The sequence below is a fragment of the Eumetopias jubatus genome, unplaced genomic scaffold (genome assembly GCF_037043125.1).
Source record: "Eumetopias jubatus isolate StellerSeaLion01/CBP00866 unplaced genomic scaffold, mEumJub1_p1.0 scaffold_1, whole genome shotgun sequence".
NCBI lineage: Eukaryota > Metazoa > Chordata > Mammalia > Carnivora > Otariidae > Eumetopias > Eumetopias jubatus.
The window spans coordinates 54,758,481-54,785,683 of record NW_028274807.1 but is presented as its reverse complement, the minus strand read 5'-3'; the positions used below and the strand labels follow the sequence as shown (position 1 = coordinate 54,785,683).

Here is a 27,203-nt window from a genome sequence, read left to right as displayed (position 1 = left end):
TGTTACCTACTTAACTTATGCACTGAGCTCTTTTATTGTGTCTCTAACTGCTTTTACTCAGGAACAAAATACTCCTTTTTAACTATGTTACTATAGGTCTGTCTCTCGTCTGTGTTAGTAATTTTACTTTTGTAAAACTCAAAAATTACACAGAGCAGAGAAACTAAAAGACACATTAAAATATTTCTAGGTTTCTTTATCACACAATTAATTAATATGTTCTTTTTCAATTCCACTATCACAGTCCCTTGACCCAAAGCCTCTGAATATATTTTTGGTAGGATAAAGCAAAATGCAATATTTTCTTTCCCAAATGAAATGTCAGGTCATCAGCCTTGTAAAACTACCTTTGATTTACTATTCATTTTATACATACATATATATATATATATATATATATATAACAAACGTATTACAGTTCTATTTTCTTTTTATTTTATTATGTTATGTTAATCACCATACATTACATCATTAGTTTTCGATGTAGTGTTCCATGATTCATTGTTTGCGTATAACACCCAGTGCTCCATTCAGTACGTGCCCTCTTTAATACCCATCACCAGGCTAACCCATCCCCCCATCCCCCTCCCCTCTAGAACCCTCAGTTTGTTTCTCAGAGTCCATAGTCTCTCATGGTTCGTCTCCCCCTCCGATTTTCCCCCCGCATCTACTCACTATATTTATAAAACCATAATCTAATCCTGAAGCATAATATGTTCATTAAATAAAAGGGTTAGGCTTCAAGTGAAAATATTGGTTAAAAACGAGAATTATTTCCTTAAATATAAAAGTAAAGATAAAAAACTTCATTTCTGGAGAAGAAAAATTAAGTATCTTTCTGCTAAAGTCAGCACTGTGAAAAGCACAGTAAAATCATTATTTCTTGCATTTAACTGTGTTCTCTAACAAAAATTAAAAGCCTTAATAAAATTAAGGAAATAGGAGGGTAAAACCTGATGTTTGGGCTTGTATAGCATACAATCAACTTAAAATTCACTTTGGAAAGAGGTTATTAAGATAATTATTATAACTGGTGGCATTAAAATTGGATAGGTTTATGACTAGTTGTACTTTTAATAAAGGAGCAAACCTAAATTTAAAAATCTATTCTTTCATAACTTAAGACTAATAAATTTAGTGAAGAGGTTTAGCATTTATGTTGAACACTATTTCTTTAAATTTCATTTTCCTTACTAAGGCCACAGTAAGGTAATATATTTGTGTGTTTGTGTTTGTTTCATTGTCCTAATTATGGTTATGGAAACTGTAGCATATGATCTGTACTCAAACTAAATAAAAATTAAGATACCTGGTTTGTTGTGGAAAAGCAGTTTTCAGCCTGTCTGTAATCCTCTCCCAATTCATCATGGGGGGATCACTTCCCAGACTTGCACTGGGAGACACAGCCTCTCCCACAGGTGCTGGCACAGTCCAGGCTATACCAGTCATCTGTAAGGAGCACAGAGTTATAACCCATCAGCTTCAGTTATTAGGAAGTAACATTCCATGACAACATGGTATTCCCACACTTCAGAAAATGGGTAGAATGAAGAGAAATACTGACATATACATTCCCCTTTTAGAGTTTTATTTAACTAGCACAATATTTCTTATTTATAATTACCCTTATTTTTAAAAGGGGACATGTGAGTCTCAGTAATTGCAAATGTACAGAAATACAGGGTGTTTAGTGCTGTTATTTTAAAAACCTAGAAACAACCTAGTCTGCTAATTATAGCATATCTAATCAATCCTTTAGAACAGATCTATATATCTGAGTGTGAGATGTCCATGAAATATTTCATTTTTTAAAAAGTCTGTGGTATAGTATTTATGGTATGACTCATTTTTATATTTTTAAAAAATATATATGCATAGAAAGAGGTCTCAAGTTATAACCAATCTGTAAACAGTGATTATTTCCTAGGATTCAATTGCAGGGTAATTTTGCTTTCCAATTTGTATATTTCTATGTTATTTGCTTTTTATAATTTTTCTGAATATGAAAGTAGTTTGTGCTAAATTTGAATTTTCAAAGGAATAAAGATGAGAATATTACTAGAATGTCTGCCCAATGTCTCATGAATGTTACAGACAAAGCTGGTGTGGAAGTTGTAGTGACACTCCGAGCCATGAAACTATCAGAGTTTTGCCAGATCTTGGGGTAGTTTCTTCTTAGAAGCTTTAAGATTCTAATTAATATCAGCAAGTGAATATTTTCACCTGGTTACTAGGATAATTATCAACATGACAGCTTTTACCTAATGTTCTACAGGTTATTTTCCAAATATAAGATTACTCATGAAAAATTAGCCATGACTAACAGCCACTGAAATTAACTCATACAAAGCCTACTAAGTCAGAGGAGAATACTGCCCAGAAACCTGGGTTTGCCTCAGTATCAAGCTTTTCTCCAGGAATCAGAAAGTAATCTTATTAGAAGGCTGAGGTACTTTAAAGTTTTCAATAAAGTTTTATATATACAGCTCCTTATATAATGGTGCAGGTGCAAACCACATGAGCAACACTGTGATACCATGGGTATAAAAAGATGTGGTATCAGTTAACATGTTAAGGCCTATATACCTATTTGTTTCCAGAGGCAGCCTCTACAAAAATGAGTCCATCTGACTATATATTTCAAAGGGAGACTGTTTATAGGTACAAAAAATTGACTAGAATGTATTTATGGAAAAGTCAAGATTAGAGAATTTTTCATTAGTTATATTTAACATCAGTTTTTAGGAGAAGATTTTTTTTAAATAAACATTTACCTCTGCCAAGATTACAACTAATAATCCTAGTCATTTAAAATTTCTCTATTGCCTCTTCAGGTTTGGATAAGGTTTATGTGACTAGTTGTAGCAAGGAAGATTCATAACTTTATAGTATACTATATTCCAAGATGATGCTATTTATATTGTGTTTATAGATAAAGTTGAAACACTGTCCTACTATACCTATGTGTGTCTATGTTTGCGTAAATAAAATTTTTCTTTAGCTTTGTGGCATAATTTTGTTCTTTGCTTTTTAATCTACCCAAACATGCTAAATATAAATGATCTATTAAAAATGTCATTTACCCTGTATCGTTGCCTATTATAGACGCAAAACTACAAAATCGTGTAAGGATTGTCTACTATAAAAATGTATTTATCGTTGTATCCAAAAACTGATGATCAGTTAATGAAATAATATATGTAATGCTCCTAGCAGAGTGCCTCAAATCGAACTGTTCATTCAATTATCAGTTTTCCTCCCTCCACTATTACCACCACCATCACCACTTATCAAATAAATAGAAGACATTCATTCAGGAAGTCTACTGTGGTGATAAAAAAAACAAAGATCTGTACCAGGGGAGCTCTAGGCTGGCCAGGCGCAGAGATGACACCAGGGCAAACAGCAGGCATCTGAGGAACAGTAAGTATGGGTCTAAAGAAAGATTCTTTCACAAGGGGTCTTCCCAAGAACTGCTGCATCTAAAATAGAAAAGGTTAAAAAAACAAAAACTCCACACATTTATTTAGGCAAAGATCTAAACTCAGAACAATGGTTGGGAGGAAAAATACCAATTTGAAATCTAGACACAAAGCACTAGCAGTAGAAACGGTGTTGTCATCAGTTAAATGTATGAATATTTGGAAAAGCAAAGGGCAGTCAAATATACTAAAGAACACAGAGAAGAGAAGTTGATTCTAGTCTCACCCTCTTTCCACCTAGCTAGGTAACCATGGATGCCAGGTTACTAATCTATAAAACAGAGGGTTAAGTTAGGTGATTTTTTTAAGGTTCTCTTCCAACTATAATATAGGGCTATGCAAAGGAGCTACTCAATGAGTACTGGCCACGTTGATGAACGATACTCACACTCAAAATTCCAGTAAAGAACCAAAGTTGCCTTAAGAAAATATTACTTTCCCTGATTATGTATTGGAGGGAACTTGTACCATCTGATGGAGTTTTGACTTTGTTTAGCTCCAATGAGAGTAGAAAGCTCAAGTGGAGCGGGCCTGGGGCATAAAGCCTCCTACAATGACTTGTAGACACATGCTTGTAGGTGTTACTGCACCTCCTAGGGGCTTGTGGAAAGCTAGCCCTTCTTTGCATCTACCAAAGGATAGATACCTTACCGACTAGGCTACAGAAGAGGACAGATTAAGTTTCTACCATGTGCCAGATCTAGCACTGGTATAAAGCAGAAGTTCAACTATTTTTTGAATAGAAAAAAAAAAATGAACATCAGCATAGCCCTTTTAAGTAATGATACTAAAACCAGTAGCTGAAAGGTTAGTGGGGAACATTAAAATGGATATGTGAGGTTGACATTTCTTATTTAATGTTACAAAAGAAAGACCCTGTATACATCATCTATAAAGTACTCTTGCTAAAAATATTGAACCTGATTCTAAGCAACCCTCTAGATCTAATGAACAGTTTACAGGAAACAGTAGAACATGTGCAATGACATCACAAGGATGCAATCAAATCAATAATGTGGGAAACTGAACAAGAGAAATAATTTTTTAAACAAATAAATGACATAAATAAAGGAGAGGAGAGTGAGGTAGCTGTTACAGATTTAAAGAACAATCAACCAAATGCAAAGTATAAACCTTATGTGGATTGTTTTTAAAAATAAGTTTTTTTTTTTTTTTTTTAAAGATTTTATTCATTTATTTGACCGAGAGAGACACAGCGAGAGAGGGAACACAACAGGGGGACTGGCAGAGGGAGAAGCAGGCTCCCTGATGTGGGACTCAATCCCAGGACCCTGGGATCATGACCTGAGCTGAAGGCAGACGCTTAATGACTGAGCCACTCAGGTGCCCCTTAAAAATAAGTTCTTGAAAGTAAGAGTAATTATAACCAAATTGCAAACTAGGTAAGAAAGACATTTTCCAGACAATTGGGAAATATAAATTTTAACTGGATATTTTAATTTTCTTAGGTAAAGAAACTGGTATAATAATTATATCCAATAATAAAAGTCCTCATCTTTTAGGAATACATACTGAAGTATACACAGATGAGATTATATGATATATACCTTAAAATATTCCAACAGGAAGAAGAGGATGACATGGCATGTTGATAATATTGAAGCTGGCTCTCTTGGTTCACAGAGGTACTATTCTATTTTTATGTATGTTTCAATTTTCAGAATGTAAAATTTTCAAAGAATGAATGGATGGTGGGTATGAGTCAGTATTCCTGCTCTCTTTGCAGACAACTATTACCTAACATTTCCTTGAGAATTAGATAGCCAGGGTACAAAAACCAAGATATAATAAAACATATAAAAATACTGGGTTAAACTGGGAAGAGCACCCATTATTTCAGACTTCTCAGATTGGACTAGTATACATTTAAAGCCTGGTGACTATTCCTTAGACTACTAGGATCTCAGAGATAGATGGATTTTCTTTCTTTTCTTTCTCCCTTCCTTCCTCCCTCCCTCCCTTCCCTTTTTCAAGCTTTTATTTAAATTCTAGTTAGTTAACATAGTGTGATATTAGTTCCAGGAGTAGAAATCTAGTGACTCATCACTTAAATGCAACACCCATAGATGGACTTTAGTAGCCAGATCATCTAGTATAATTTCCTAGTTTATACATGGGAAAACAAAAGTCCAGATTAGCTGATTTTCCAAAGACCAACATAGTTATTCACAGTTAGGACTTAAACCCAGATCTCTAGTTTGTTTCCATTGTAAAAACCACCTCAATTTATGGTGAAGATCACTGTTACATTTCTAGCATTTGTGCTCTCAAACTATTTCACTAATGTTCAATGGTCACTGATGCCTGCACTTTAACACAACTATTAGCTTTGCTCAAGCACAGCAGTGACTCTGGTTAGGAAGCATAAAAGATACACATGTACCCTCAGATGTTAGCAGAAGGATGCACAGAGCCTAACTGCCAGTGGGTTTTGCCCTTGACTAAACCCATGTAAGCCCCATCAAACATAAGAAAGCCTCCAAAGTGATGAGGATCCAGAGGTCAAGGTTTAACTACATATGTCAGCTATGGAGTTATCTCTGGTATCAGACAGCTTCTGCTGGTCTGGTTTCAAGAAACTCTAAAAAACATCTCTGTAACTGGCTTCTGAGTCTCCAGAGCCATTTTATATTTAGAGTCATGGGAGAGTTTAACTACAGCCTACAGGCAGTAGTTTAAATATGGACTGAAGGCACAGGGTTTCTAGAAATTGTACCAGAATATGTGTTACTTCCTGTAGAACTACGGAGACTCTTTGGACTTCTCCGTCATTTACGTAATACATTCCTTATCAGGGTAGTTGGCTATGATAAAGTTCCAAGCTTAAAATAATAATGTCCATAATGTAGTGCTCCTATAAAAACTGAACTGACCAAAAATATGATAGGCAATACTGCATTCTAAAGACCAGGGTGTATACCATATAATGCTTTTAGTTTCGAATTCTGCTTTTGAAACACAGTGTAACTCCACATAATTCACATAATTTTTAAGTTCTCTGATACACTCAACTATTTACAGAAATAACATTTTCAAAGTTTTACTACAAGCAGAGGTACTGATGGCAAAAAGTGATTTGCTGCTAAAGATCTCAAATCTTTCTCCTTTTCCTATTCCCAGATCTGTTCTGATAATTAAAATTATCACCTAATGGTTCTATCCTAAAAGTTCTTGGAAAGCTGTATGAATTTACTGGATTAAGGTACTAGGTTTCCCAAAAGGATAACATAGTGTAACAGAAAGGTATCTGGTTGAGGCTCACTGATTCCCACCAATAAGCAGGGAAGAGGCATCAATGGAAACTGTTAAAGGTAGAACAGAAGATAAAAGTTAAGGAAAAGAATGTCAAAAGTAGAAGTGGAGGGGTGAAGTTTAGCCAGCTGGGTACTATAACGAGATGTTTTAGGTCACTGGGGTAACCTGAGCGCTTGGGAACTCTGCACATTCATCAGTTTTCTCCCATACTGCAGGTGATACTTACAGGATAAAATGAGAATACATTACCTCTTTACATACCAAATGCATCACTAAAATCCAGTGATACACCTATGCCCTGGCCTCAGCTAAGCCAGCCAACTAGTTATAGCATCTGAAGATAATACAGCAAGAATGGACATAATTACAAACAATATGCACAACATGTGCCTATTCTATTTTGAACACACATTAAACATACTGAATATTCAGTTTTATAGCCCTTACCATTTCAAGATAAAGATGGCAATTTTTCAAAATGTCATATTTCTTACCAGTATCTCAGGACTAGGTGGTGGTGGAGGAAGTTGGACTGGAGGCAGGGTACTCAAGGCAAACCCTTGCTTCACCTTGTTAATTTGTTCATTGTACTGTGTCTAGTAGAAGAAGAGAAACAGTATCTTAGAGCAAAATCAACTTCAAAGAAATAGCATATGGGAACACTTGCTGTAGTTTTTAATAACAGTTATTCTCAACTTATTATGTCAGGAATAACATAACAGTTTTTGACATAAAAATAATTCTGTAACACACTATCCTCAAACGTAAACAGTTGTATCTATAGAAGTATCTGTTCATTGGCAAGATACAAAGAGACATGATTCACAGACCCTGTGATAATTCCTCAGTATTGCCATAATTTTCAGCCCCCAAATGGGAACCAATCATATAAAGTGAACAGCATCTAAAGATTCAAGAAGCTATAAGTAATATACGGGCTGATAAATACAGGAAAAAAGTATTTGTAATGAAGAGTTGCGCTACTTGCAAATGTTCACTGGTGGGAAAATTTTAGGGAATACTCACTAAATACCCACATTTTGTTTATTTCAAAGTTATACCTCTAGCTTTCTCCAGTACCACATATACCTTTGTTTTATTCTCTTGGATTTTGCCGAAAGTATGATTCCAATCACTGAAACTTAACAACATGGTTTCAACATTTTTTGGCACTGTCCCCATTTTACTTTACAGTACTGTTTTGTAAACAACCCAAAGAGACTGAAAAAGAAATGCTTAAGAAACAAAACATTTAGAAACTCCCCACAGAAGACATGTCCTTGAAAGAAAACAAGGACGGAGAACAAGGGGCAGGCCAGAACTCTGAATAAACCTACCATAAATGCTAAGCATCACTAAAGACTGAATAAGAAAGAGTCTGGGAGAGAAACAGTCAAGGCCACCAGTGGAAAAGCTAGAAAAGAAGGTAACGCTTTGAGGCAGTGGTCACGATTAAATGTCATTATTTTAGTAGCAGTGTTGTGAAATCACAAAACAATGAACATTATATACTTTTTTTAAAAAAGATTTTATTATTTATTTATTTATTTGAGAGAGAGAGAGAGAGAGAGAGAGAGCATGCACATGAGCAGGGGGAAGAGGCAGAGGGAGAGAGAAAAGCAGGCTCCCCGCTGAGCAGGAAGCCCGATATGGGTGGGGCTCGATCCCAGGACCCTGAGATCATGACCTGAGCCGAAGGCAGATGCTTAACTGACTGAGCCACCTGGGTGCCCCTATATATTTACTTTAAGATATAAATACAAAAATATCCTAAAGCCAAATGAAGAAATTATAAATATTTAATGGGTTACCTCTTTAGATTCCCATAAGCATAGTCCTAATTTTATTAAACCAATAATGAATAATTTATTATTTTGCATTCTGAAAAAGTTACATAAAAGTTTAAGACTGAAAACTAATACAGGTCTGCTTGATCTTCCTTTTAATTTTATAAATACATAATTACTCAGACCAAGTTACAACACTTATTTTTGACTGGAGCAGCATCAGCTTTGGAATTTGGAAAATTAGGTGTGAAGCATGGAAATAATCGATCTCAAACCTTAAAAAGGCATAAACTTTAGTAACTGAAAAAAAGAGGTTCTTCCCTAAATTTCTCCAGTAATTGTTGTTAGATGTTTTCTTTAAGTATATACCACCTACAACATTCAGTCAATTTACTCCAGAGATACTTCACCACTTACCCTGAGGAATGCAATCTTGTTTCTAACATCTGTTACGATGGCATTCCAACTCTCTACTGCAGCCTTTAATTGAAGTGATTCCAGATTGCTGGTGTAGAAAAGGAGACACAAGAGAAAGTTCTTTCTTTTTATATACCACACAGTCTCCAAAAATTTCCATTATATTCTTTAGCATATATGTAAATAACATAAAACAACAACAAAATTACCTCCATCACCAACAATTACCTCAAATGGGCACAAAGTTGTATGGAAGGGTTTGTTATTAAAAATAAAACAAAGACTGGGAACATATAAGGTGTCTTTTTTCAAGAGCAAATATAACTTCTGCTTCCAGAACATCAAGTGTTCTTCTATCCTGATAGTATTTTTTTTAGGACATATAAAACCTTTACACAGGAATCCCTCCACTGAAGTAAGGAGGCAGAGAGGGTCAAACAGAGAAAGTGCCCTAGCCATCCAATGCAGGAGCATTCTCAAAGATGCTGACTCCTCTTGGAAGCAGGTTTTGGACTATCTTCACCATAACCCTGACATCACAGGGCTGTGCCTGGCCTATCAGCTCTTCTGCAAATTAGAAAAAGATATTCCTTATGGGAGGGCAAATCAGAAAGAAGTACCTCTTCTGCGAGGATCAATTAGATTGTTGCCTCTATGCAGTGCCTAAATTGCACCAATACAGCAGCTCTGCCAAACATGCCCACCAAATGACTTAAGTAGGAACAGCTTTGAGGTGTTTAAGGTCTGCCATCTCTAGAAGAGAGATTTCATGAGGCCTTTCAAAAGGCCCCGTTATAACATCCCCACCCCAGTATCACCCAGCACACCAGCTTTAAAAGAGCAGAACAAGTTATCACTGAGATCATCTTATACAAAGAGGCTTGATAATATTTTAGTTTATAGTGCCCCTTCTCCCTCTAGCAAGCAAAGATAGACTGATCACTTACAACAGTGCTTCCCGGACCTGAATGCACATCAGTATATCCTGGGAATCTTGCTAAACATCAGAGATTCTGATTCTTTAGAATTGAAGAATAATGATGATCATTAAAATGATAATCATTAAAAAATGATGCCTTGGTCCCAGAAATTCTAATTTAATTAATTCAGTATGAAGGTATAAAATTATAAATTTAAGGATAATCTCATGCAACCTGCCTGATATTTGAAAATCATTCATTTATTATAACACAGCAAGAAACTGCCTTTACCATGTGATTTTAGGTGTTAATATTGATTTTTCCCTTTTGTATTTAAAAATCAAGCATTAGAAGAGAAATTAATTAGAAAAAGGTTTTCCACTAGAATCCACCCTGTTTTGTAAATATCCGGGCTTCATGCATGTTTCTGAGGTTTTTTATCTACTTCACTACAGAGAAAGGGAAAAATCTGTACGCAGCTATTACTGTACTCCCAGTAGACTTCAGTGCTTCTACAGAAGCAACCAAGTAAAAGCAGCAAAGTGACTAAAGGATTTTGGAGGTTTAAAAAAAATAAGGGTTTGTTCACTTCAAAGACTCTGATGTCATACATGTAAAACACAGATTCTGTTCAGCCTTAAAGCCACTTGTATCTCTGAGATGAAGACGCATTAAGGAAGAGGGAAATGGTACCTTGCCGCCATGTGAGTCACCCTGGCAAGCTGACTGAGGCATTCCTTTTCAGTCTGCTCTAGATGAAGCAAACCAAAATCTCTACGACACTGTAAGAAATACACCTACAGATTTTGAGAGAAAGACAAAGAAGTTGAAGATGCCCTTGAAAATGAACACATCCTTTTCTCAATCATTTCAAGGAAAGTTGAAGCTATTTTTCAATCTCTTCCAGCATCCGAACTTCCTGACCAGCCACAGTACATTATAAAAACTCTGATTAATTCTACAATTCTTTTTTACTCAATGGTTATTGGGTTAGTAAACATTCCAGAACATTAGTTTTCAAACTTGAACATACCCTGGTATCATCTCAGACTCTTTAAAAGAAAGATGCCCTGATAACAATAAAAAAATTAAAACAAAAACAAAAACAAAAAAGAAAAAAAGAAAGATGCCCTGGTCCCAGAGATTCTAATTTAATTGATACCAAGTCCTGCCTGAGTAGTGGAATTTTTAAAAGTTCTCAGGTAACTCTAATATTCAGTAAAGTTTAAGAACACTCCCAGAAGTCCTGCTATTTGCTTTTTTTTTTTAATTGATGAAGGGATAAGAAAATAATCAGACCACGCCAGGAGGACCACCCAAATGGGCCTTGGGAGGTCATCGAGTCTGTCTCCCCATAGCAGGAATTTATTCTGCACCATTACTGTTGCATGCTCACTTGGCCTGTTTTTTCTCACTAATCACTCAATATTTGCTGAAAAGAGAGTACATTCTTGGACAGCATTAAGTGTTTCTAAAATTAATAGTGGAAGTATAAAGTAGTGAGACACAAAATATACAAACTTGAGCTCTTAACGTAATCTGAGGGTTTTGTTTTTCAGTTATAGCTTGCATTTTACTAATCTCCAGGGATTTCTGGTTCAGGTATCATTCCTTGATTGTTGACCTCTGGATTCCCAAGCATTCTGCTCAAGAATACAGCTTACCCATGATAGATGTGGGAAGGTTTATATAATCCTTTTAATGTTAGTAAGCTCTCTAAAAATTTGAATCTTACTGTATATCAAGTTTGGTTATCTATAAGTAAAAATTACATACATAAAGATAATCATGTATCTTTTGGAAGAGACCCTAGCTGTGGTGTTCTAAGTTAGCTTAGAAGAAACTGGATGATATTCTGGGGATCTAGAAAGTAAGTTGGTTTTTGAAATTGTAGTGTATGATGTGTATGTGCTTTGGGAAGATCTATGTAGGAAGTAACAAAGAAAGGAGATGTTATCTCCAGCAGTAAAATGTTATTCTTAGAATTTTGGCTTAGTGACCTGGCTTCATGAGAATTTTCCCAAAATGTATGTATTTGCTATACATACTGAAGCAGACCAATTTCCTGAAGTCATTTGGGGAAAAACAACATAAGATCATCAACATTGAAGTAATCATGTACAAAATTCCAATGAGTCAAAAAAGCACAAGAGTTGAAGCTATGTTCTTCTGGCTGGTCCTAAGATGACTTATTTCTGTTCATTTAGAACAGTCTTTTTTCAATTCTTTAGTATACTAGTACACAAGCAAAACTTCCCTCCCCAACCCCATTTCTCTCTCTCTTTTTTTTTACCTCAGCTGTTAAAGCTCTGCTAGTTTCTGCATTCAGTTTGCTTAAGTATGTTTTAATTGTGCTTTCCAGATTATGCTTCTCCATTTCCCACTGAGATCTGGAATATATGATCATTAAAGAGTCAGCAACATTGCAGCAAGGACAGACTTTTCCACCTTATTCAGGAGAGAGAAAGATTCAAGCTATTCAGTGAGTAAGAAATGATTTCTTGTAAAAGTTTACAGCATATAAAAACAAGAGAAGACATTACTTAACCCTTACTATTATCCTTTACTACCAAGAGTATAGTTTTAAAGTTGTCAACGTAAGGGCTAGGATTTAAAACTTGGCTTTGAAATAAAGTTGTCTGAGGATGAATCTGAGTTCTGAAACTTAATAAATGTGAAACCTTGGGCAAGTTCCTTAACTTTTCTATACCTCAGTTTCTTTACATGTGAAAATGGAGAACACTGTATTACTGACCTCAAAGAGCTGCTGTGAAAACACATTCAGATAATATACATAAAAGCATTTTGTGTTTAGTACATATTAAGTATTAAACAAATGTTAGCTATTACCATCAAATTTCTCATAAAGTTTCTACAAGCCTTTCTGTATCCCCAAAAGAGCAACTACAAAGGTTTTTATCATCCCTGCCCTCACTGCATTAAAGCTAAATTACTGCATTAAAATGTTGCACTGGTTATCTCAGTATCTCAGCTCACATTCAATACCTTAGAATGAAAACAAATCCTACAGCTTAAAAAGGAGAGCGGGAGATGATAAGGACAGTATTTATGAAGGACATTATAGAGAAAGGTTACCTATCAGGTCTTTCTTTTTCCTATCCCATTTCAGCTTCCTACACCTGAGGCCCAAATTTCAGGGCATACAAACCAAATTATGTCTTTAAAGGAAACAACTGATTGGAAATATAATATTGTAATAGGGACTTGTACAAAAGCTATCCTCAATGTTTTCTTAGAAACACTTGGATGCTTGCATACTTGACAAACATTGATGAGAAGTTTGATAAAACAATATATTATTAATACCACTATGGCCAGAGTGTCTTGAGGGAAAAAAATATTCAAGGACATATATTAATTCAACCAAGAGGACTTATTATGCCATTGAATACTGTTGCATAATTGCTTATGAGAACAAGAGAAAAAAATAAATTAGACTCCATCAAAATTAAAAACTTCTGTGCTTTAAAGGATATCATCAAGAAAGTAAAAAGACAACCCACAGAACGGAAGATAATATTTGCAAATCATGTATCTGATAAAGGACTTGTATCCACATGCATAGAACTCTGAAAACTCAACAGAAGACAAAGAAGCCAATTTAAAAAATGGCCAAAGGATTTGAATAGACATTTCTCCAAGGAGATACACAAATAGCCAATAAGTACTCAAAAAGATGTTCAACATAATAAATCATTAGGAAAATGCAAATCAAAACCACAATGATCTACTATTTCACATCCACTACAATGGATAAAATAAAGACAGGTAATCCAACAAGTATTTGTGAGGATGTGGAGAAATCAGAACCCACCTCCATTGCTGGTGGGACTGTAAGATGCGCAGTCACTTGGAAAAGTTTGGTAGTTCCTCAAAAAGTTAAACAGAGTTTACTGCATGTCTCAGCAATCCCACTCTTAGGTATATACTCAAGAGAACCGAAAACTTTATGCTCATACAAAAATATGCTTACAAAATGTTCATAATAGCATTATTCATAATAGTGAAAAAATGGAAACAAATCAAATGTCCATCAACTGATGAAAAGATAAATTGTGGTGTATTTATACAATGGAATATTATTTACCTACAAAAAGGAATGCATACTGAGATATGCTACAATATGGACATATAGTATAGTAAGAAGTTAATCACAAGAGGGTACTTATATGATTACATTTATATGAAATGTCTGGAATAAGCAAATCCACTGGGACAAATAATAAATCAATAATTGCCAGAAGCTAGGGGAGGGGAGAATGAGGAATGCCTTCTAATGGAACCAGGATTTCTTTAGGGTGATAAAAATGTTCTGGAATCAGACAGAGGTGATGGTTGTATACCTCTGTGAATATCCTAAAAGCCAATGAATTGTATAATTTAACACACTGAGTTTTATGCTATATGAATTAGATCTCAAAAAAAGTTATTAAAAAATTACCGACAGGCAAAAATATGTGAATCAGAATAAAACTCAGCCAATTTCATAAATCAGTCACACTTAGCAGTACTGATTAGGGCAAAGAGATAAGAACACATAAGCTATGGTCCCTGCCTAGCTTGTTGTGGGACCATAACTTTGCTGATCTAATCTCTCCCAGCAGTTTTCTAGGGCCAGAGTTAAAGTGAACATACCCTCCCACCAATTTGCCTAGGACAATTCCAGTTTGTAACTGTTATCCCAGTCTAATTATTAATGCTCAATTTCATGCTTAAAAGTATCCCAGTTTGGATAATAAATTATATGGCTACCCTGGCCAGAACATGCTTAATGAATATACCTAGAGTTTTAGAGATGTATACTCAACCAAAGCAACAGCTAAGTTTGTACCTTTTCATGGAAAGTTGCTCTTTAAGATTCTTGATTTCATTATCTTTAGCATGGCTCTGACGCTGTAATCTAAGGAAAGATAAAAGTGATAAATATTAGAAATTATTTGTCATTAATACAGTCAGAACAGCTCCCCTTGTAGCTGAGGAGGGACTAAGTATGACCATTTGGGGCCACAAATACTGAGCCTGAAAATAATTAGTCTCCTATACCTAGTCCTTCTGGAATTTATCTTTTTTTTTTTTTTTTCTGATGTCTGATTTACTGACTTCCCCAAGAAGGTAAGTACTAAGTTCTAACCCCATCAATTAGAAGCCAAAGAGAACTTGTATCCCCAGTTCAAAGACTCAGAAAAATGTCTTTAGTCCTTTGTACTTTACCCACAAGAAAACACAGATGGTATGTTCTGATTTCCTAGGCCTGTGGTAGGATTGAGAACTTTAAAACTTTTCTTACAAAGTTATTATATCAAGTCATATAAACTATTAAAGGGTTAAGGTGTGAAAGAAATCAGATATTAAATATAGAAGTAATGAGGCTGTGTGCAATTAAGAATTTTAATTAAAATAGTAAATTATAACTGGGGAGTCACTGACATGACCTAATCATGGAAAGACTGGTTAAAAACTTTATATAAATCAGAAAACATAACCTGTGATTGGTTTAAAATTAATATGCAAAAAGCTACTGAGAGAAGTGCAAAGTAATACTTTTTCTTTGATATATGTTCACAAACCATTTCTGATGTTCCTTCCTTGTGCTGCTATATATCTCCTCACAACTAAGTTTTTACACTGACCCATTAATTTGCTATAACATGAAGAAGTTTACAGCAAAAGCACATTTCTCTTTAAGTTCTGCTATGTTCAGACACTTGGGATACACAGGGATTTGAGTTAATATAAATTATTGGAATGATAACCTTAAAACAATGACTTTAAATGTTGGCTAGATTGCTTACTATTAGATTTCAGAGATTACCCACTCACCTTTACTCCAAGCTTCTTAGAAGCTATAGAGACAGTGTTTTTTTTTTTTTTAGATTTAAAACGGATTTTTTTAAAAATTTTGTTATGTTAGGTTCACCATACATCATTAGTTTTTGATGTAGTGATCCATGATTCATTGTTTTCGTATAACACCCAGTACTCCATGCAATATGTACCCTCCTTAATACTCATCATGGGGCTAACCCATACCCCCACCCCCCTCCCCTCTAAAATCCTCAGTTTGTTTCTCAGAGTCCACAGTCTCTCATGGTTCATCTCCCCCTCCAATTTCCCCCCCTTCACTTTTCCCTTCCTTCTCCTAATGTCCTCCATGCTATTCCTTATGTTCCACAAATAAGTGAAACCATGTGATAATTGACTTTCTCTGCTTGACTTATTTCACTTAGCATCATCTCCAGTCCCATCCATGTTGACGTAAAAGTTGGGTATTCATCCTTTTTGATGGCTGAGTAGTATTCCACAGTCCCTCAACTACGGCTGCATTGTAGAGAACCCACAGACACACGAGGTCCTGCACTATGTGGAGAAACCTAGCACCTCTGTTAGTGACGTCATCAACTGTGGCATCTACCTCTTTTCCCTGGAAGCCCTGAAGCCCCTTCGGGATGTCTTCCAGCAAAACCAGCAGGATGGGCAACTGGAGGACTCTTCAGGCCTGTGGCCAGGGGCAGGAACCATCCGCCTGGAGCAGGATGTGTTCTCCGCCCTGGCCGGGCAGGGCCAGGTCTACGTCCACCTCACTGATGGTATCTGGAGCCAGATCAAGTCTGCAGGCTCAGCTCTCTATGCGTCCCGCCTCTACCTGGGCCAGTACCAGCTCACTCACCCAGAACGCCTGGCCAAGCATGCCCCCGGGGGTCCACGAATCCGAGGAAATGTTTACATCCACCCCACAGCTAAGGTGGTCCCGTCGGCGGTGCTGGGCCCCAACGTCTCCATTGGGGAGGGGGGTGACTGTGGGCGAGGGTGTGCGGCTCCGCGAGAGCATCGTCCTCCATGGGGCCACACTGCAGGAGAACACATGTGTTCTGCACACCATTGTGGGCTGGGGGAGCACTGTGGGGCACTGGGCCCGTGTGCAGGGTACCCCCAATGACCCCAATCCCAACGACCCCCGAGCACACATGGACAGTGAGAGCCTCTTCAAGGATGGGAAGCTGCTGCCTGCCATCACCATCCTAGGCTGCCGTGTCCGGATCCCTGCTGAGGTGCTCATCCTGAACTTGATTGTTCTGCCATACAAGGAATTGAGCCGCAGCTTCACCAACCAGATCATCCTCTGAGGGAGACTGCCAGAAGGCACATCCCCCCAACTCCCAACTCCTACCCACTCCCCTCGAAGCTCCTGCCTGTATGGCCAGCCTCTGTCCAAAACAGAGGAAGCCAGGCGGGATTCTCACATGCCAGGAGCAACGTGGGTGGCTGGGGGACTCCTGGCCTCCCTCTTCACTCCTTAATAAACCCCAGTGAACCTTGGAGCCAAAAAAAAAAAAAATACCACCACATCTTTATCCATTTGTCTGTTGAAGGGCATTTCAGCTCTTTCCACAGTTTGGCTATTGCGTATATTGCTGCTATGAACATTGGGGTGCATATGGCCCTTCTTTTCTCTACATCTGTATCTTTGGGGTAAATACCCAAGAGTGCAATTCCTGGGTCATAGGGTTGCTCTATTTTTAATTTTTTAAGGCACTTCCACACAGTTTTCCAAAGTGGCTGTACCAACTTGCATTCCCACCAACAGTGTAAGAGGGTTCCCTTTTCTCCACAACCTCTCCATTTGTTGTTTCTTGCCTTGTCAATTTTTGCCATTCTAACTGATGGAAGGTGGTATCTCAATGTGGTTTTGATTTGAATTTCCCTGATGGCTAATGATGATGAACACTTTTTTCATGTGTCTGTTAGCCGTTTGTATATCTTCTTTGGAGAAGTGTCTGTTCATCAATGTTTTATTGAACTGAAAATGCAATGAAAAGAAACAGGTCTGTTTCTACACAAAAGAGATCATGTTCTCAAGTAAAGAAGAAAGACGAGCTTTGTTACTATGGTATGCAGGAGTATGTAGAGAGATTTGAAAAGGAGGTAGTAAGACTTTTTAAATTGACATCCTCCTTTCCTTTGAATGCTTCCATTACTTTAATATTTTACCTGGCTATAGTTTAGAGTGGGAAATAAAGAGCTGAAGAGGCGGTGGGGAATTCAGAAGGCCTGGATTCTTAAATAACAGAGGATAATCTTATCATCCAGCTTGGGTAGGAAACAGCTATATATGTTCAGGCAGTCACAACTCCTTAGTCTTATTTTTCTCTTGAATAACATGAGGATAGGATTAGACATTCTTTTCTGAAAGATCTAAGTTCTCAAGCTTACTCTGGCTGGCTACCAAGTTTATTATATGAATTTTATTGACAGTAGTTTACATTTATTAAGTGCTTATTGTAATTTGTTCAAAATATGTTGCTATTATATAAATCTTCTTTGTTAATTCTTCAATTATCATTGGCAAACATTTACTGAACATTTACTGTAGGACTGACATTGAACTAGGCCAAAGAAAAAAAATTTTTTTTCTGCTTCCTAATAAACACCATAAAGTAAAAGAAATCAACATTTTACAATTTAAAAATATTTACATTTTTATCATATACTCTTGAGACATGTTCAAGTGAATTGAACAAAGGCTTAAAAGCTGTATGAGAACACACACCATGCTTGCTCATGTTTCCTCTCAGCCTAAATGCCCTGTGTTTTTTCCAATCTCAACCTACATAGGCAAGGTTCAATATTGTGTTCATCGAAGTTCTTCCTTGCCACAACAATCATCAGTACTCTTTTTACCCTACAAAATCCCTATTAAGTATGGCGCCATTTGACAGTTATTTATATGTACAGTTGGCCTTGAACAACATAGGGGTTAGGGACACTGATGCCTACCTCCAGCAAATGCAGATGAAAATCTGTATATAACTTTTGATTCCCCAAAAGCTTAACTACTAATAGCTTACTGTTGACCAGAAAGAAACCTTACTGATAATATAGTCAAATAATATATGTTTTGTCTATTTTATGTATTATATACTGTATTCTTACAATGAAGTGAAAGAAAATATTACTAAGATCATAAAAGAAAAATACATTTATGGTACTATATTTATCCAAAAAATCTACATATAAGCAGACCCACATAGTTCAAACCCATGTTGAAGGATTAACTTTACTTAAAAAAAACAAAACAAAACACACACACACACACACACACACACACACACACAAACATTAAACTTTTGAGATAATCATAGATTCATATGCAGGTATAAGAAATAATACAGAGAGATCCCATGTACCCTTTGCTCATGTTCCCTCAATGTTAATGTCTTATAGAACTATAGTATATTAACCAGGATGTTGATAATGATACAGTCAAGACACTGACCAGTTTTATCACAATACCTCATTTTGCTCCTATTCCCATTTCCTCCTCCTAACCTTGGATCACTAATCTGTTTTCCATTTTTATGATTTTGTCATGTTAAAATTTTTGAAATTTTGCCATCTCAAGAATGTTATAAGAATGAAATCATATGGTATATAAGCTTTGGGGATTGACTTTTTTCACTCAGCATAATTCTCTATCTGCAGAGTCTGCTGTGTTATCACTCTTTCATTTCATTTCATACCATCAGGTGGTATATGTATCTCCTTTTTGTTTGTTTTGGTAGAGGTCTGTCAATTTTATTGATATTTTCAAAGAAACAGCTCTGTTTTATGGATTTTCTTCATTGTTTTTCTGTTTGCAATTTCATTACTTCTAACCTTTATTAATTCCATCTGCTTCTTTTAGATTATTTTGCTTTTTTTCCTCTGGATTCTTGAGGAGGGAGCTTAGATTAGATTGAGAATTTTTCAACTCTTTTCAAATGTGTACAGTTAGTGCTATAAATCTTCAAAGAACTACTTTAGCTGTGTCCCACAAATTTTGATACATTGTATTTTAATGTTAATTCAGTTCAACATTTTTATTTCCTTTCAAATCTCTTTTTTGACCCATGGATTAATTAGAAGTGCTGTGTAGTTTGGAGATATTCCTGTTATCTTTCTGGTATTGATTTCTAGTTTGACTCCATTTTGATCTGAGTATATGCTTTGCATGCTTTCATTGCTTTTAAATTTGTTGGTTTTATGGGCCAAGATATGTTCTATCATGGTTTCCTATGGCCACTTGAAAGCATGTGTATTCTGCTGTTATCTGGTGACATGTCCTATAAATATTGATTAAATTCTGTTGGTTGATGGATTGCAGAAATTCTGTATCTTTGCTGATTTTCTATCTAGTAGTTTTATAAATTACTGAGAATACAGTGCTGAAATTACCAACTATAACTGCAGGTTTTTCTATTTCTCCTTATAGTTCTATCAGGTTTTGCTTCATATATTTTGAGGCTCTGTTGTTGGGTACATACACTTTTAGGTTGTTATGTCTTCTTGGTGGATTGATCCTGTCATCATTATGTAACGTCCCTCTTTGTCTCCAGTAGTTTTTTGCTCTGAAGTCCATTTTATCTGTTATTAATACAACCATTCCTGCTTTTTTAATGTTTTTACATTGTATACATTTTACCATCCTTTTATTTTCAACCTATGTTGATGAAACTGAAGTTTCTTGTAAATAACATATTGTTGGATTACAGTTTTGTTTTTGAAATCTGCTCTGCCAGTGTCTTTTAATTGACATATTTAAACCATTTACATGTAAGGTAATTATTGATGTTAGGACTTAAGTTTGCCATTATTTTTTTGTTTCCTGTTTTTCTTTTCTTACAGTCTTGTGGGTTATTTGAACGTTTTTTAGGATTACATCTTGACTTATTTATAGTGCATTCGAATGTATCTCTCTCTCTTTAGCTTTCTTAGTGGTTGCACTTGGTATTACAATATGTATAGTCTACTGGTATTGATATTTTCCCTACTTTCACATAGGTCCCTTTACCCTCTACACTTTTAAAATATAATTGTATTTCCTCTACATGTTAAACTCCACAAGAGATGGTATTATAATTTTTGATTCAAGCATCAAGTATGATTTAAGAAATTAATGAGAAACAGGATGGACTCTTATTTACCCCCCCCTTTACTCATTCTGATGTTCTTTCCTTTCTGAAGTTCCAAGCTTCTATTATCATTTCCTTTATGTTTACAGATCTTCCTTTTAGCCTTTCTACTTTTAAAGATTTTATTTATTTATTTGATAGAGAGAGACAGCAAGAGAGGGAACACAAGCAGGGGGAGGGGGAGAGAGAGAAGCAGGCTTCTCGCTGACCAGGAAGCCCGATGTGGGACTCGATGCCAGGACCCTGGGATCAGAGCCTGAGCCGAAGACAGACGCTCCTCTTTTAGCCATTCTTTAACGGTAGCTTTGGTAGCAACAGGTTCTTATCCTTTTCCTGTCTGAGACTCATCTTTATTTCCTTCTTTCTAAAGGACACTTTTGCTGGATATAGGATTCAAGATTCTTGTTTTCTGTTGTTTTCTTTTAGGTTTTTTCTTCCAGTACTTAAATAATGTGCCATTCCTTCTGGCCTCCATGGTCTCAGATGAGAAATTCGATGTCATTTGAATTTGTGTTCCCACATGTTTTCTTTTTCTCTGGTTCAAGATTTTTTGTCTTTAGCTTTCTGTTTAGTTATGTGACTTGGAATGGACTTCTTTGGGTTTATACTATTTGGGATTCACTCAGCTTCTTGATTTTGTAAATTTATGTATTTCACCTCATTTCTTTTAATAACCACCCCGCCCCATCTCTCTTCTCTCCTCCTGAGATTCTAGTAAGAATTTTAACTTTTATGATTGTCCCACAGGTCACTGAGACCCTGTCCCTTTTTTTTTTTTTTTAATCTTTTCCCTAGTCTTATCTCCTCTCTGCTGTTCAGATTAGGTAATGTCTTTTGATCTGTCTTCAAATTCACTGGTTCAATCCTCTGTCATCTTTAATTTATTAGTGATTATATCCAGCAAGATTTTCAGTTATTGTATTTTTCAGTTTTATAATTTCCATCCTTTATTATAACATTTTTTGCTAAGATTTCCTAGGTTCTCATTTGTTTAAACAGAATTCAATTTTGTTGCTGAAGCACTGTTATGATGGTCGCTTTAAAATCTTTGTCAGACAGTTCTCAAATCTGAATCATCTTAAAGTTGTCCTTTGTTGACTATCTTTCTCTTTCACGTTGTGATTGTCCTAGTTCTTTGTATACCTAGGTATTTTGGATATTATGAGACTCCGAATTTAATTTTTTTTTTTTTTTAAGCAGGAAGACCCCCTGTGTAGTGTCAGGACTGAGTGTGTATGTTTAGCTTTCCATTCAGCCCTGTTAACAACATCCCACCAAAACCGCACACTGACACTCTGTCTCAATGCAGATGAATGGTGTAGAAGTTCAGTCCCTCCCTGGTCCCACCGACATTTCCCAAGAAAGTGGGGCACCAACTCACTCTGCTTTTTGCCTCTCAGTAGAGTGTAAAATCAGCTTCCTGTTGGGCCCTACTGACACCAGGGAAAGAGAAAGCACAGGGCTGACTCACATTGCTTTGTGGCTACAGGGTGGAGAGCAGGAGGTCCATGTTGGGCCCCTCTGGCACCAGCTGGGGAGAGGGGAGAAAAGAGAGTGCCAACTAGCCCCAGGGGTGGCAGCTCAGTTCCCCATGAGGAGAGTAGAGGTGATACCTAGTACTGACCAGTCCCACCTCAGATTACCCTAAGTCTCACTGATGCTGGGCAGAGGTAGAGGCTTAGCTTGCTGCTGGATCACACTGACACTATCCTGGCAGAGGAACCAGAATACTACCTGCTTTTGCCTGGTGGGGAATGGAAGACCAGCTGCATGCTCAGTACTGCTGATACCACCCCAGCAAGGAAATCTGGTTTCTGCTATCTGCCATGTTGGAACACACTGCTTGCTTCCAAGGGGTGGTATGGGACCACTGGAGCTTGACTAGAGTAGGTGGATACTGCCAAAAAGGCTTTCTGTTGTTATATCTTCCTTTTCCTGATCCTTTGGATAGAGAAAACAAGCTTTTCTTGAAGCTTTCCCCTCTCTACCTACTGGCTGTTCCAGGTTGTTGATTTCTGCAGTACCCTGTCTAGGATATATGGGAGGCAATAAGAAAAGTCACTGCCATATCATTCCTCAAGTACCAAGGTCTCGAGATAGTCTATTTTCTTCTACCTTTTAGAGTCTTCCTCTGCTTGTTTGTTGTGTTATATCCAGGGTGTTTTAGTTGTAAGTAGGAAGATTTGCAAGGAATACTACTACTATTTCTTGGCAGAACTAGAAGTCCCTCTGTTTTAAGTAATTTTAAACAAATTAATCTGTACTCTCCATTAGCTCACAATGTCTGACATGTCTTGGTATCTTGGTATGTGCCTTACATAATTCTTCTCACATAATGGCCCCCTAATAAATGTCCGGTGAATGCTCCTTGCATGAAGACATATGCATCCCCTAAAATGCTGTTTGTAGTCTCAAGCATACAAAGGGTGCCTAGGTCAGCTATAAGAGTTGAAGGATATCCTCAGATGGTAAAGGAGAAAGGCAGCAGCTCATCTGCATGGATGGCATTACTTTTCTGATTTCTGATATTATATAACATACATATGGATTGGTCATTGCCTTCCAAGCTAAAAGACAAAGTTTTGAACCCTTAAGTGTGGATTCTTCAGTGACTGTATCCAGCTTAGATTTGCCAAAGCCATCTTAGGTCCTCACCTCCTTGAACTTGAAGGATCTCTCTAACTCCAGCAGGGCTAAGCCAAAGTGTTTTTAACTGAGATTATGTTGCCAGCACTACGGCATCCAGTTCTTCTAAAACATTCCTTTAAGGTTGGATGGTATCATATATGGGAGAAAATTTGAGACCTAAATCTTTGCCAGATATTTCTCTAATTTCATAATTGATATTGTGGACTCCTTACTCTAAGATATTCTCTAGAACCTGTCTATTCACCCTATTAGCAGTCTAAGAACTAACAGATTTCAAATTAGACTTCATGGACAACTGGCATCCTGTAGCATTACTATGTATTAAAATAATGTATTACAAATCATGTTATGATTTCAACTGATATGACTGGAGACAGTTATTAGTACAAAAAGAATAAAGCAAGACACTCATTTTCCTCTATTAAGTCAGAATTTTTAGTCTTAGGTATTTAATACTTAAGATTGTTAAGGGAATGTTGGGAGGGAAGAGTCTTCAGGAATTTGATTCATTTTAATCTCTTAGTCTTGGAACACAGAAACTGAGACCAATACAAAAAAGCATTCAAGTGATTTTATGGGTGTCTCTGAGGAACGTATTCATTATATGCCATAAAGAAACAGCAAATCATTGGTCATATTTTTAAAAATTAGAATCATGACCTGAAAGTTAATTCTATTTCTCATGTAATTCTATTATAATCACACTTGTTCAGCCAATACATATAAAGCTTGATATATAGAGTGAGCTCTTGCTTATTTCTCAATCCAGCTGGCTTGGATTTTTAAGCAAGTGCAGGCCTGTAAATCGTCAGTTCCTAGTGTGTAGTCACAATGCCACCTAGTGGCTACACAGGGATTATCGTTTAAGGATTGTGTTCATTAAGGAGCAAATCCAGAATTTCCTGTTATCAACAAATTTGCACTTACTTGGATACCTTATTGATTCCAAAAGCCACCTGTTGGTTCAGAGATGCAATGATTTTGTCTTTCTTCTTAATCTGCATTTGGTTTTCTTGCCACCGAAAAGTCACTGTTTTCAACTGTCTTTTGAAATCCTGATCAATGAAAAATATTACTTCATAGTTAATTCTGTTCAGGTCACCATATATTAAAAGAAAAAAAATGGGTTCTTCAAAAAAAGGAAACTACCATTAAATTGAACATCTCAACTACTTCTTACTGGCTTCAGATAGAATGGCAAAAGTACTTACTTCACATTGATAGTGCAATTTATATAGCTGCCGCTGCCGAGCAAGCTTTTCCTTCTCAGTTTCTCCATATTCTGCAGTTACTTTACTGGTTGAGCCCTAATGAGCAAATGGAATATGCATGCCTTATTTTCCTCTAAAAAAAAACACTAATTCTTTAGTTAAAGGGGATTTAAAGTTGCCATTTAACTCCTACTCATGCTTTATGTCTCAATGCAAACATCACTTCTCCAATTAGTGCAGATAAACCCACCTCTCCCCAATTACAGCAATCACTAAACAATCCCACAGTTAACTTGCCTACAGCTACTACTACTGGGTAACATTACGTGCATGCTTACCATATTTTTAAGCTTTTTTTGGTAATACCTTTATTGTCGTAAAAACCGTATAAGGTAGGTACTTATTCCCATTTTAGAGATGACAAAACTGAGTTAAGTAACTTACCAAGGTTACACAGAAACTGGAGAAGCCAGAATTCTAACTCAGGCAGCCTGAAGTGCCCAAACACTTAATTATTACTCAGTAACACCTCAGCTTAATATTCAACTTCTCCACTGGATTGTAAACACTATGATCACAGGGACCATGGTAGCATAGCTCTTGACAAAAAAGTGCTAAATGTTTTTTGAATAAATGAGGGCATAAACATTTTCCAAAATGTGTGTATTTTTATTTTGGAGCTCTCGTAACTATTGAATGAAAACCAAAGGCCCCATATTTAAACTTTAGTCTGACATCCAAAGCTGAGACTATGTCATTTTAGTTAAAATATAAGTATTCTATTATTATAATTGGAAAGAGAAAAGGAGATATGACAATTATCAGCCAGGGAATCATTTTTACTAAATGTACCCTTAGACAATCAATATTCCTACATACTATGGAACAGGTTATCATTAAATTACCTTTTCATGAAATTATCGTTAAATTACCTTAGTATAGAATTCTCATTTAAATCAAGTGATTTTAAAAAAGTCATATGCTTTGTCTGATTTAGTGTTCTACTGAGCACTTAAATCACTTTCACATATAGGTACATCATTCCCAAAGTGACTACTACTAGGAAAGGAACCAAAGGAAAACAAAACAAAACACTGTTGTACATTAATATTTTCGTAGACATATCATGTCTACAACCAGTTTAATTTTTTAGAAATGAAAGTACCTTTGTTTTATAAAACTTTTTCTCAAAATTAAATCAATGGGATTAAGCCAAGTTTTTTTTCCCTTGTGGTATTTGAAAACCTTTCATAAGGAACACATTTGTAATCAACACTGCCTAATAATTAAAGCCAGGAAATAGTTTGAGGGCTAAAGAGAAAAATTTCAGCTCCTAAGGTTCTTTTTCCCCTCTACCAATCCTGTCCCTCCTTCTTCCTGTTTTTATTTGCTCCTCACAAATACAGCACAGACCACTAGGCTAACATGCTGTTCAAACAGTCATGGCAAAATCAAAGGTTAATAACTGTTTCTGGAAGAAGGAAGGCAGGGCTGTACCCTTTCCGATCAGGCTTACCTGCTCTATCATGTCCAGAATATGCAATTCATCCAGGCTATAGAACTTGTCTTCAGTTGCAGAATCCTCTTGAATATCACTTGCATCATCTTTCATAAATCCACTGACTGGGTGTTGATTTGCTTGCTCTTTCTTCAACTGCTCTTCCTTTCCTATCATAGTTGGGCTATGGTGGTGACATAATCAGTGTAATTTTTTATAATAGTTGAGTGTTTTTCATCTAAGCCATTCTTCCCAAATTAATACTGTATTGGTCTCATGAAATGTTCAGCATCAGAAGGGTTCATGGCCAAAGAAAGTTTGAACGGTGCTCATATTGTGTATTTCTCTTGACAATTCATAATGAATTTATTTAGCATATATGGAATAGCACTCAATCGAGGTACTATTCTGTTCATCCTAGTGTTTTCAAGAATTATGAGACCATGGAATTTATTTTTCAAATTTAATAACACCAGTTACTTTTAGGGGAACAATACTTTGGGAAATATTGATAAGCATCACATCTGCTATATTATTTTATCATCTCAGCATTCTTGACAAGTAGGTTGGTTTAATCAATTTCATTGCTTAGGTCCAGTGTACATTTAGATAGAGGGCTGCAAATAGCAACATAAAGTAGATTTAAAAATGGAGGTTTCTTTGGTAATAGGACTTAAAAAAAAAAAACTGTAGTGATAACATGGATTTTAGTAACTAGAAAACCACTAAAAAAATAATGAAAATACTGTAAGTGCAATGACAAATCATTTCTATACCCATGTCTAAAAATTTAAATGCATGCTACTATCCTTTCAAATTGGCCTACTATTTATAAATTTCCTTCTTACTCTCATTAAATGGTAACAATAAATAGTACTTTTACTTGTAACATGACATAAATGACTTGATTAGTGAATAGAAAGAAAATACATAACTCTAGGGTGCATTATTACTTCTTTTAGGCACGGAGACCTAGAAAACAATGGCATCTAA

General features: G+C 36.2%; 1 protein-coding gene and 1 pseudogene across 6 annotated transcripts in view; one reads left to right on the top strand and one right to left on the bottom strand.

Annotated features, from left to right (window-relative positions):
• The window catches only part of DZIP3 (DAZ interacting zinc finger protein 3), a 96,318-nt gene that overhangs the window by 5,778 nt on the left and 63,337 nt on the right, over positions 1-27,203 (bottom strand). For 4 of the 6 annotated variants that reach the window (XM_028110605.2, XM_028110604.2, XM_028110606.2 and 1 more), the window contains exons 19-28: positions 26,229-26,394; positions 24,713-24,808; positions 24,429-24,556; positions 14,735-14,803; positions 12,176-12,272; positions 10,576-10,679; positions 8,963-9,050; positions 7,253-7,354; positions 3,357-3,482; positions 1,310-1,449 (exon numbers count right to left, since the gene is read on the bottom strand). In XM_028110605.2, coding sequence (XP_027966406.2) covers positions 1,310-1,449; positions 3,357-3,482; positions 7,253-7,354; positions 8,963-9,050; positions 10,576-10,679; positions 12,176-12,272; positions 14,735-14,803; positions 24,429-24,556; positions 24,713-24,808; positions 26,229-26,394 — 1,116 coding nt within the window. The remainder of the gene's footprint in view (positions 1-1,309; positions 1,450-3,356; positions 3,483-7,252; positions 7,355-8,962; positions 9,051-10,575; positions 10,680-12,175; positions 12,273-14,734; positions 14,804-24,428; positions 24,557-24,712; positions 24,809-26,228; positions 26,395-27,203) is intronic. The other 2 variants (XM_088024405.1, XM_028110607.2) reach the window with 2 other exon arrangements.
• Positions 15,090-17,055, top strand: LOC148165005 (mannose-1-phosphate guanylyltransferase regulatory subunit alpha pseudogene; annotated as a pseudogene).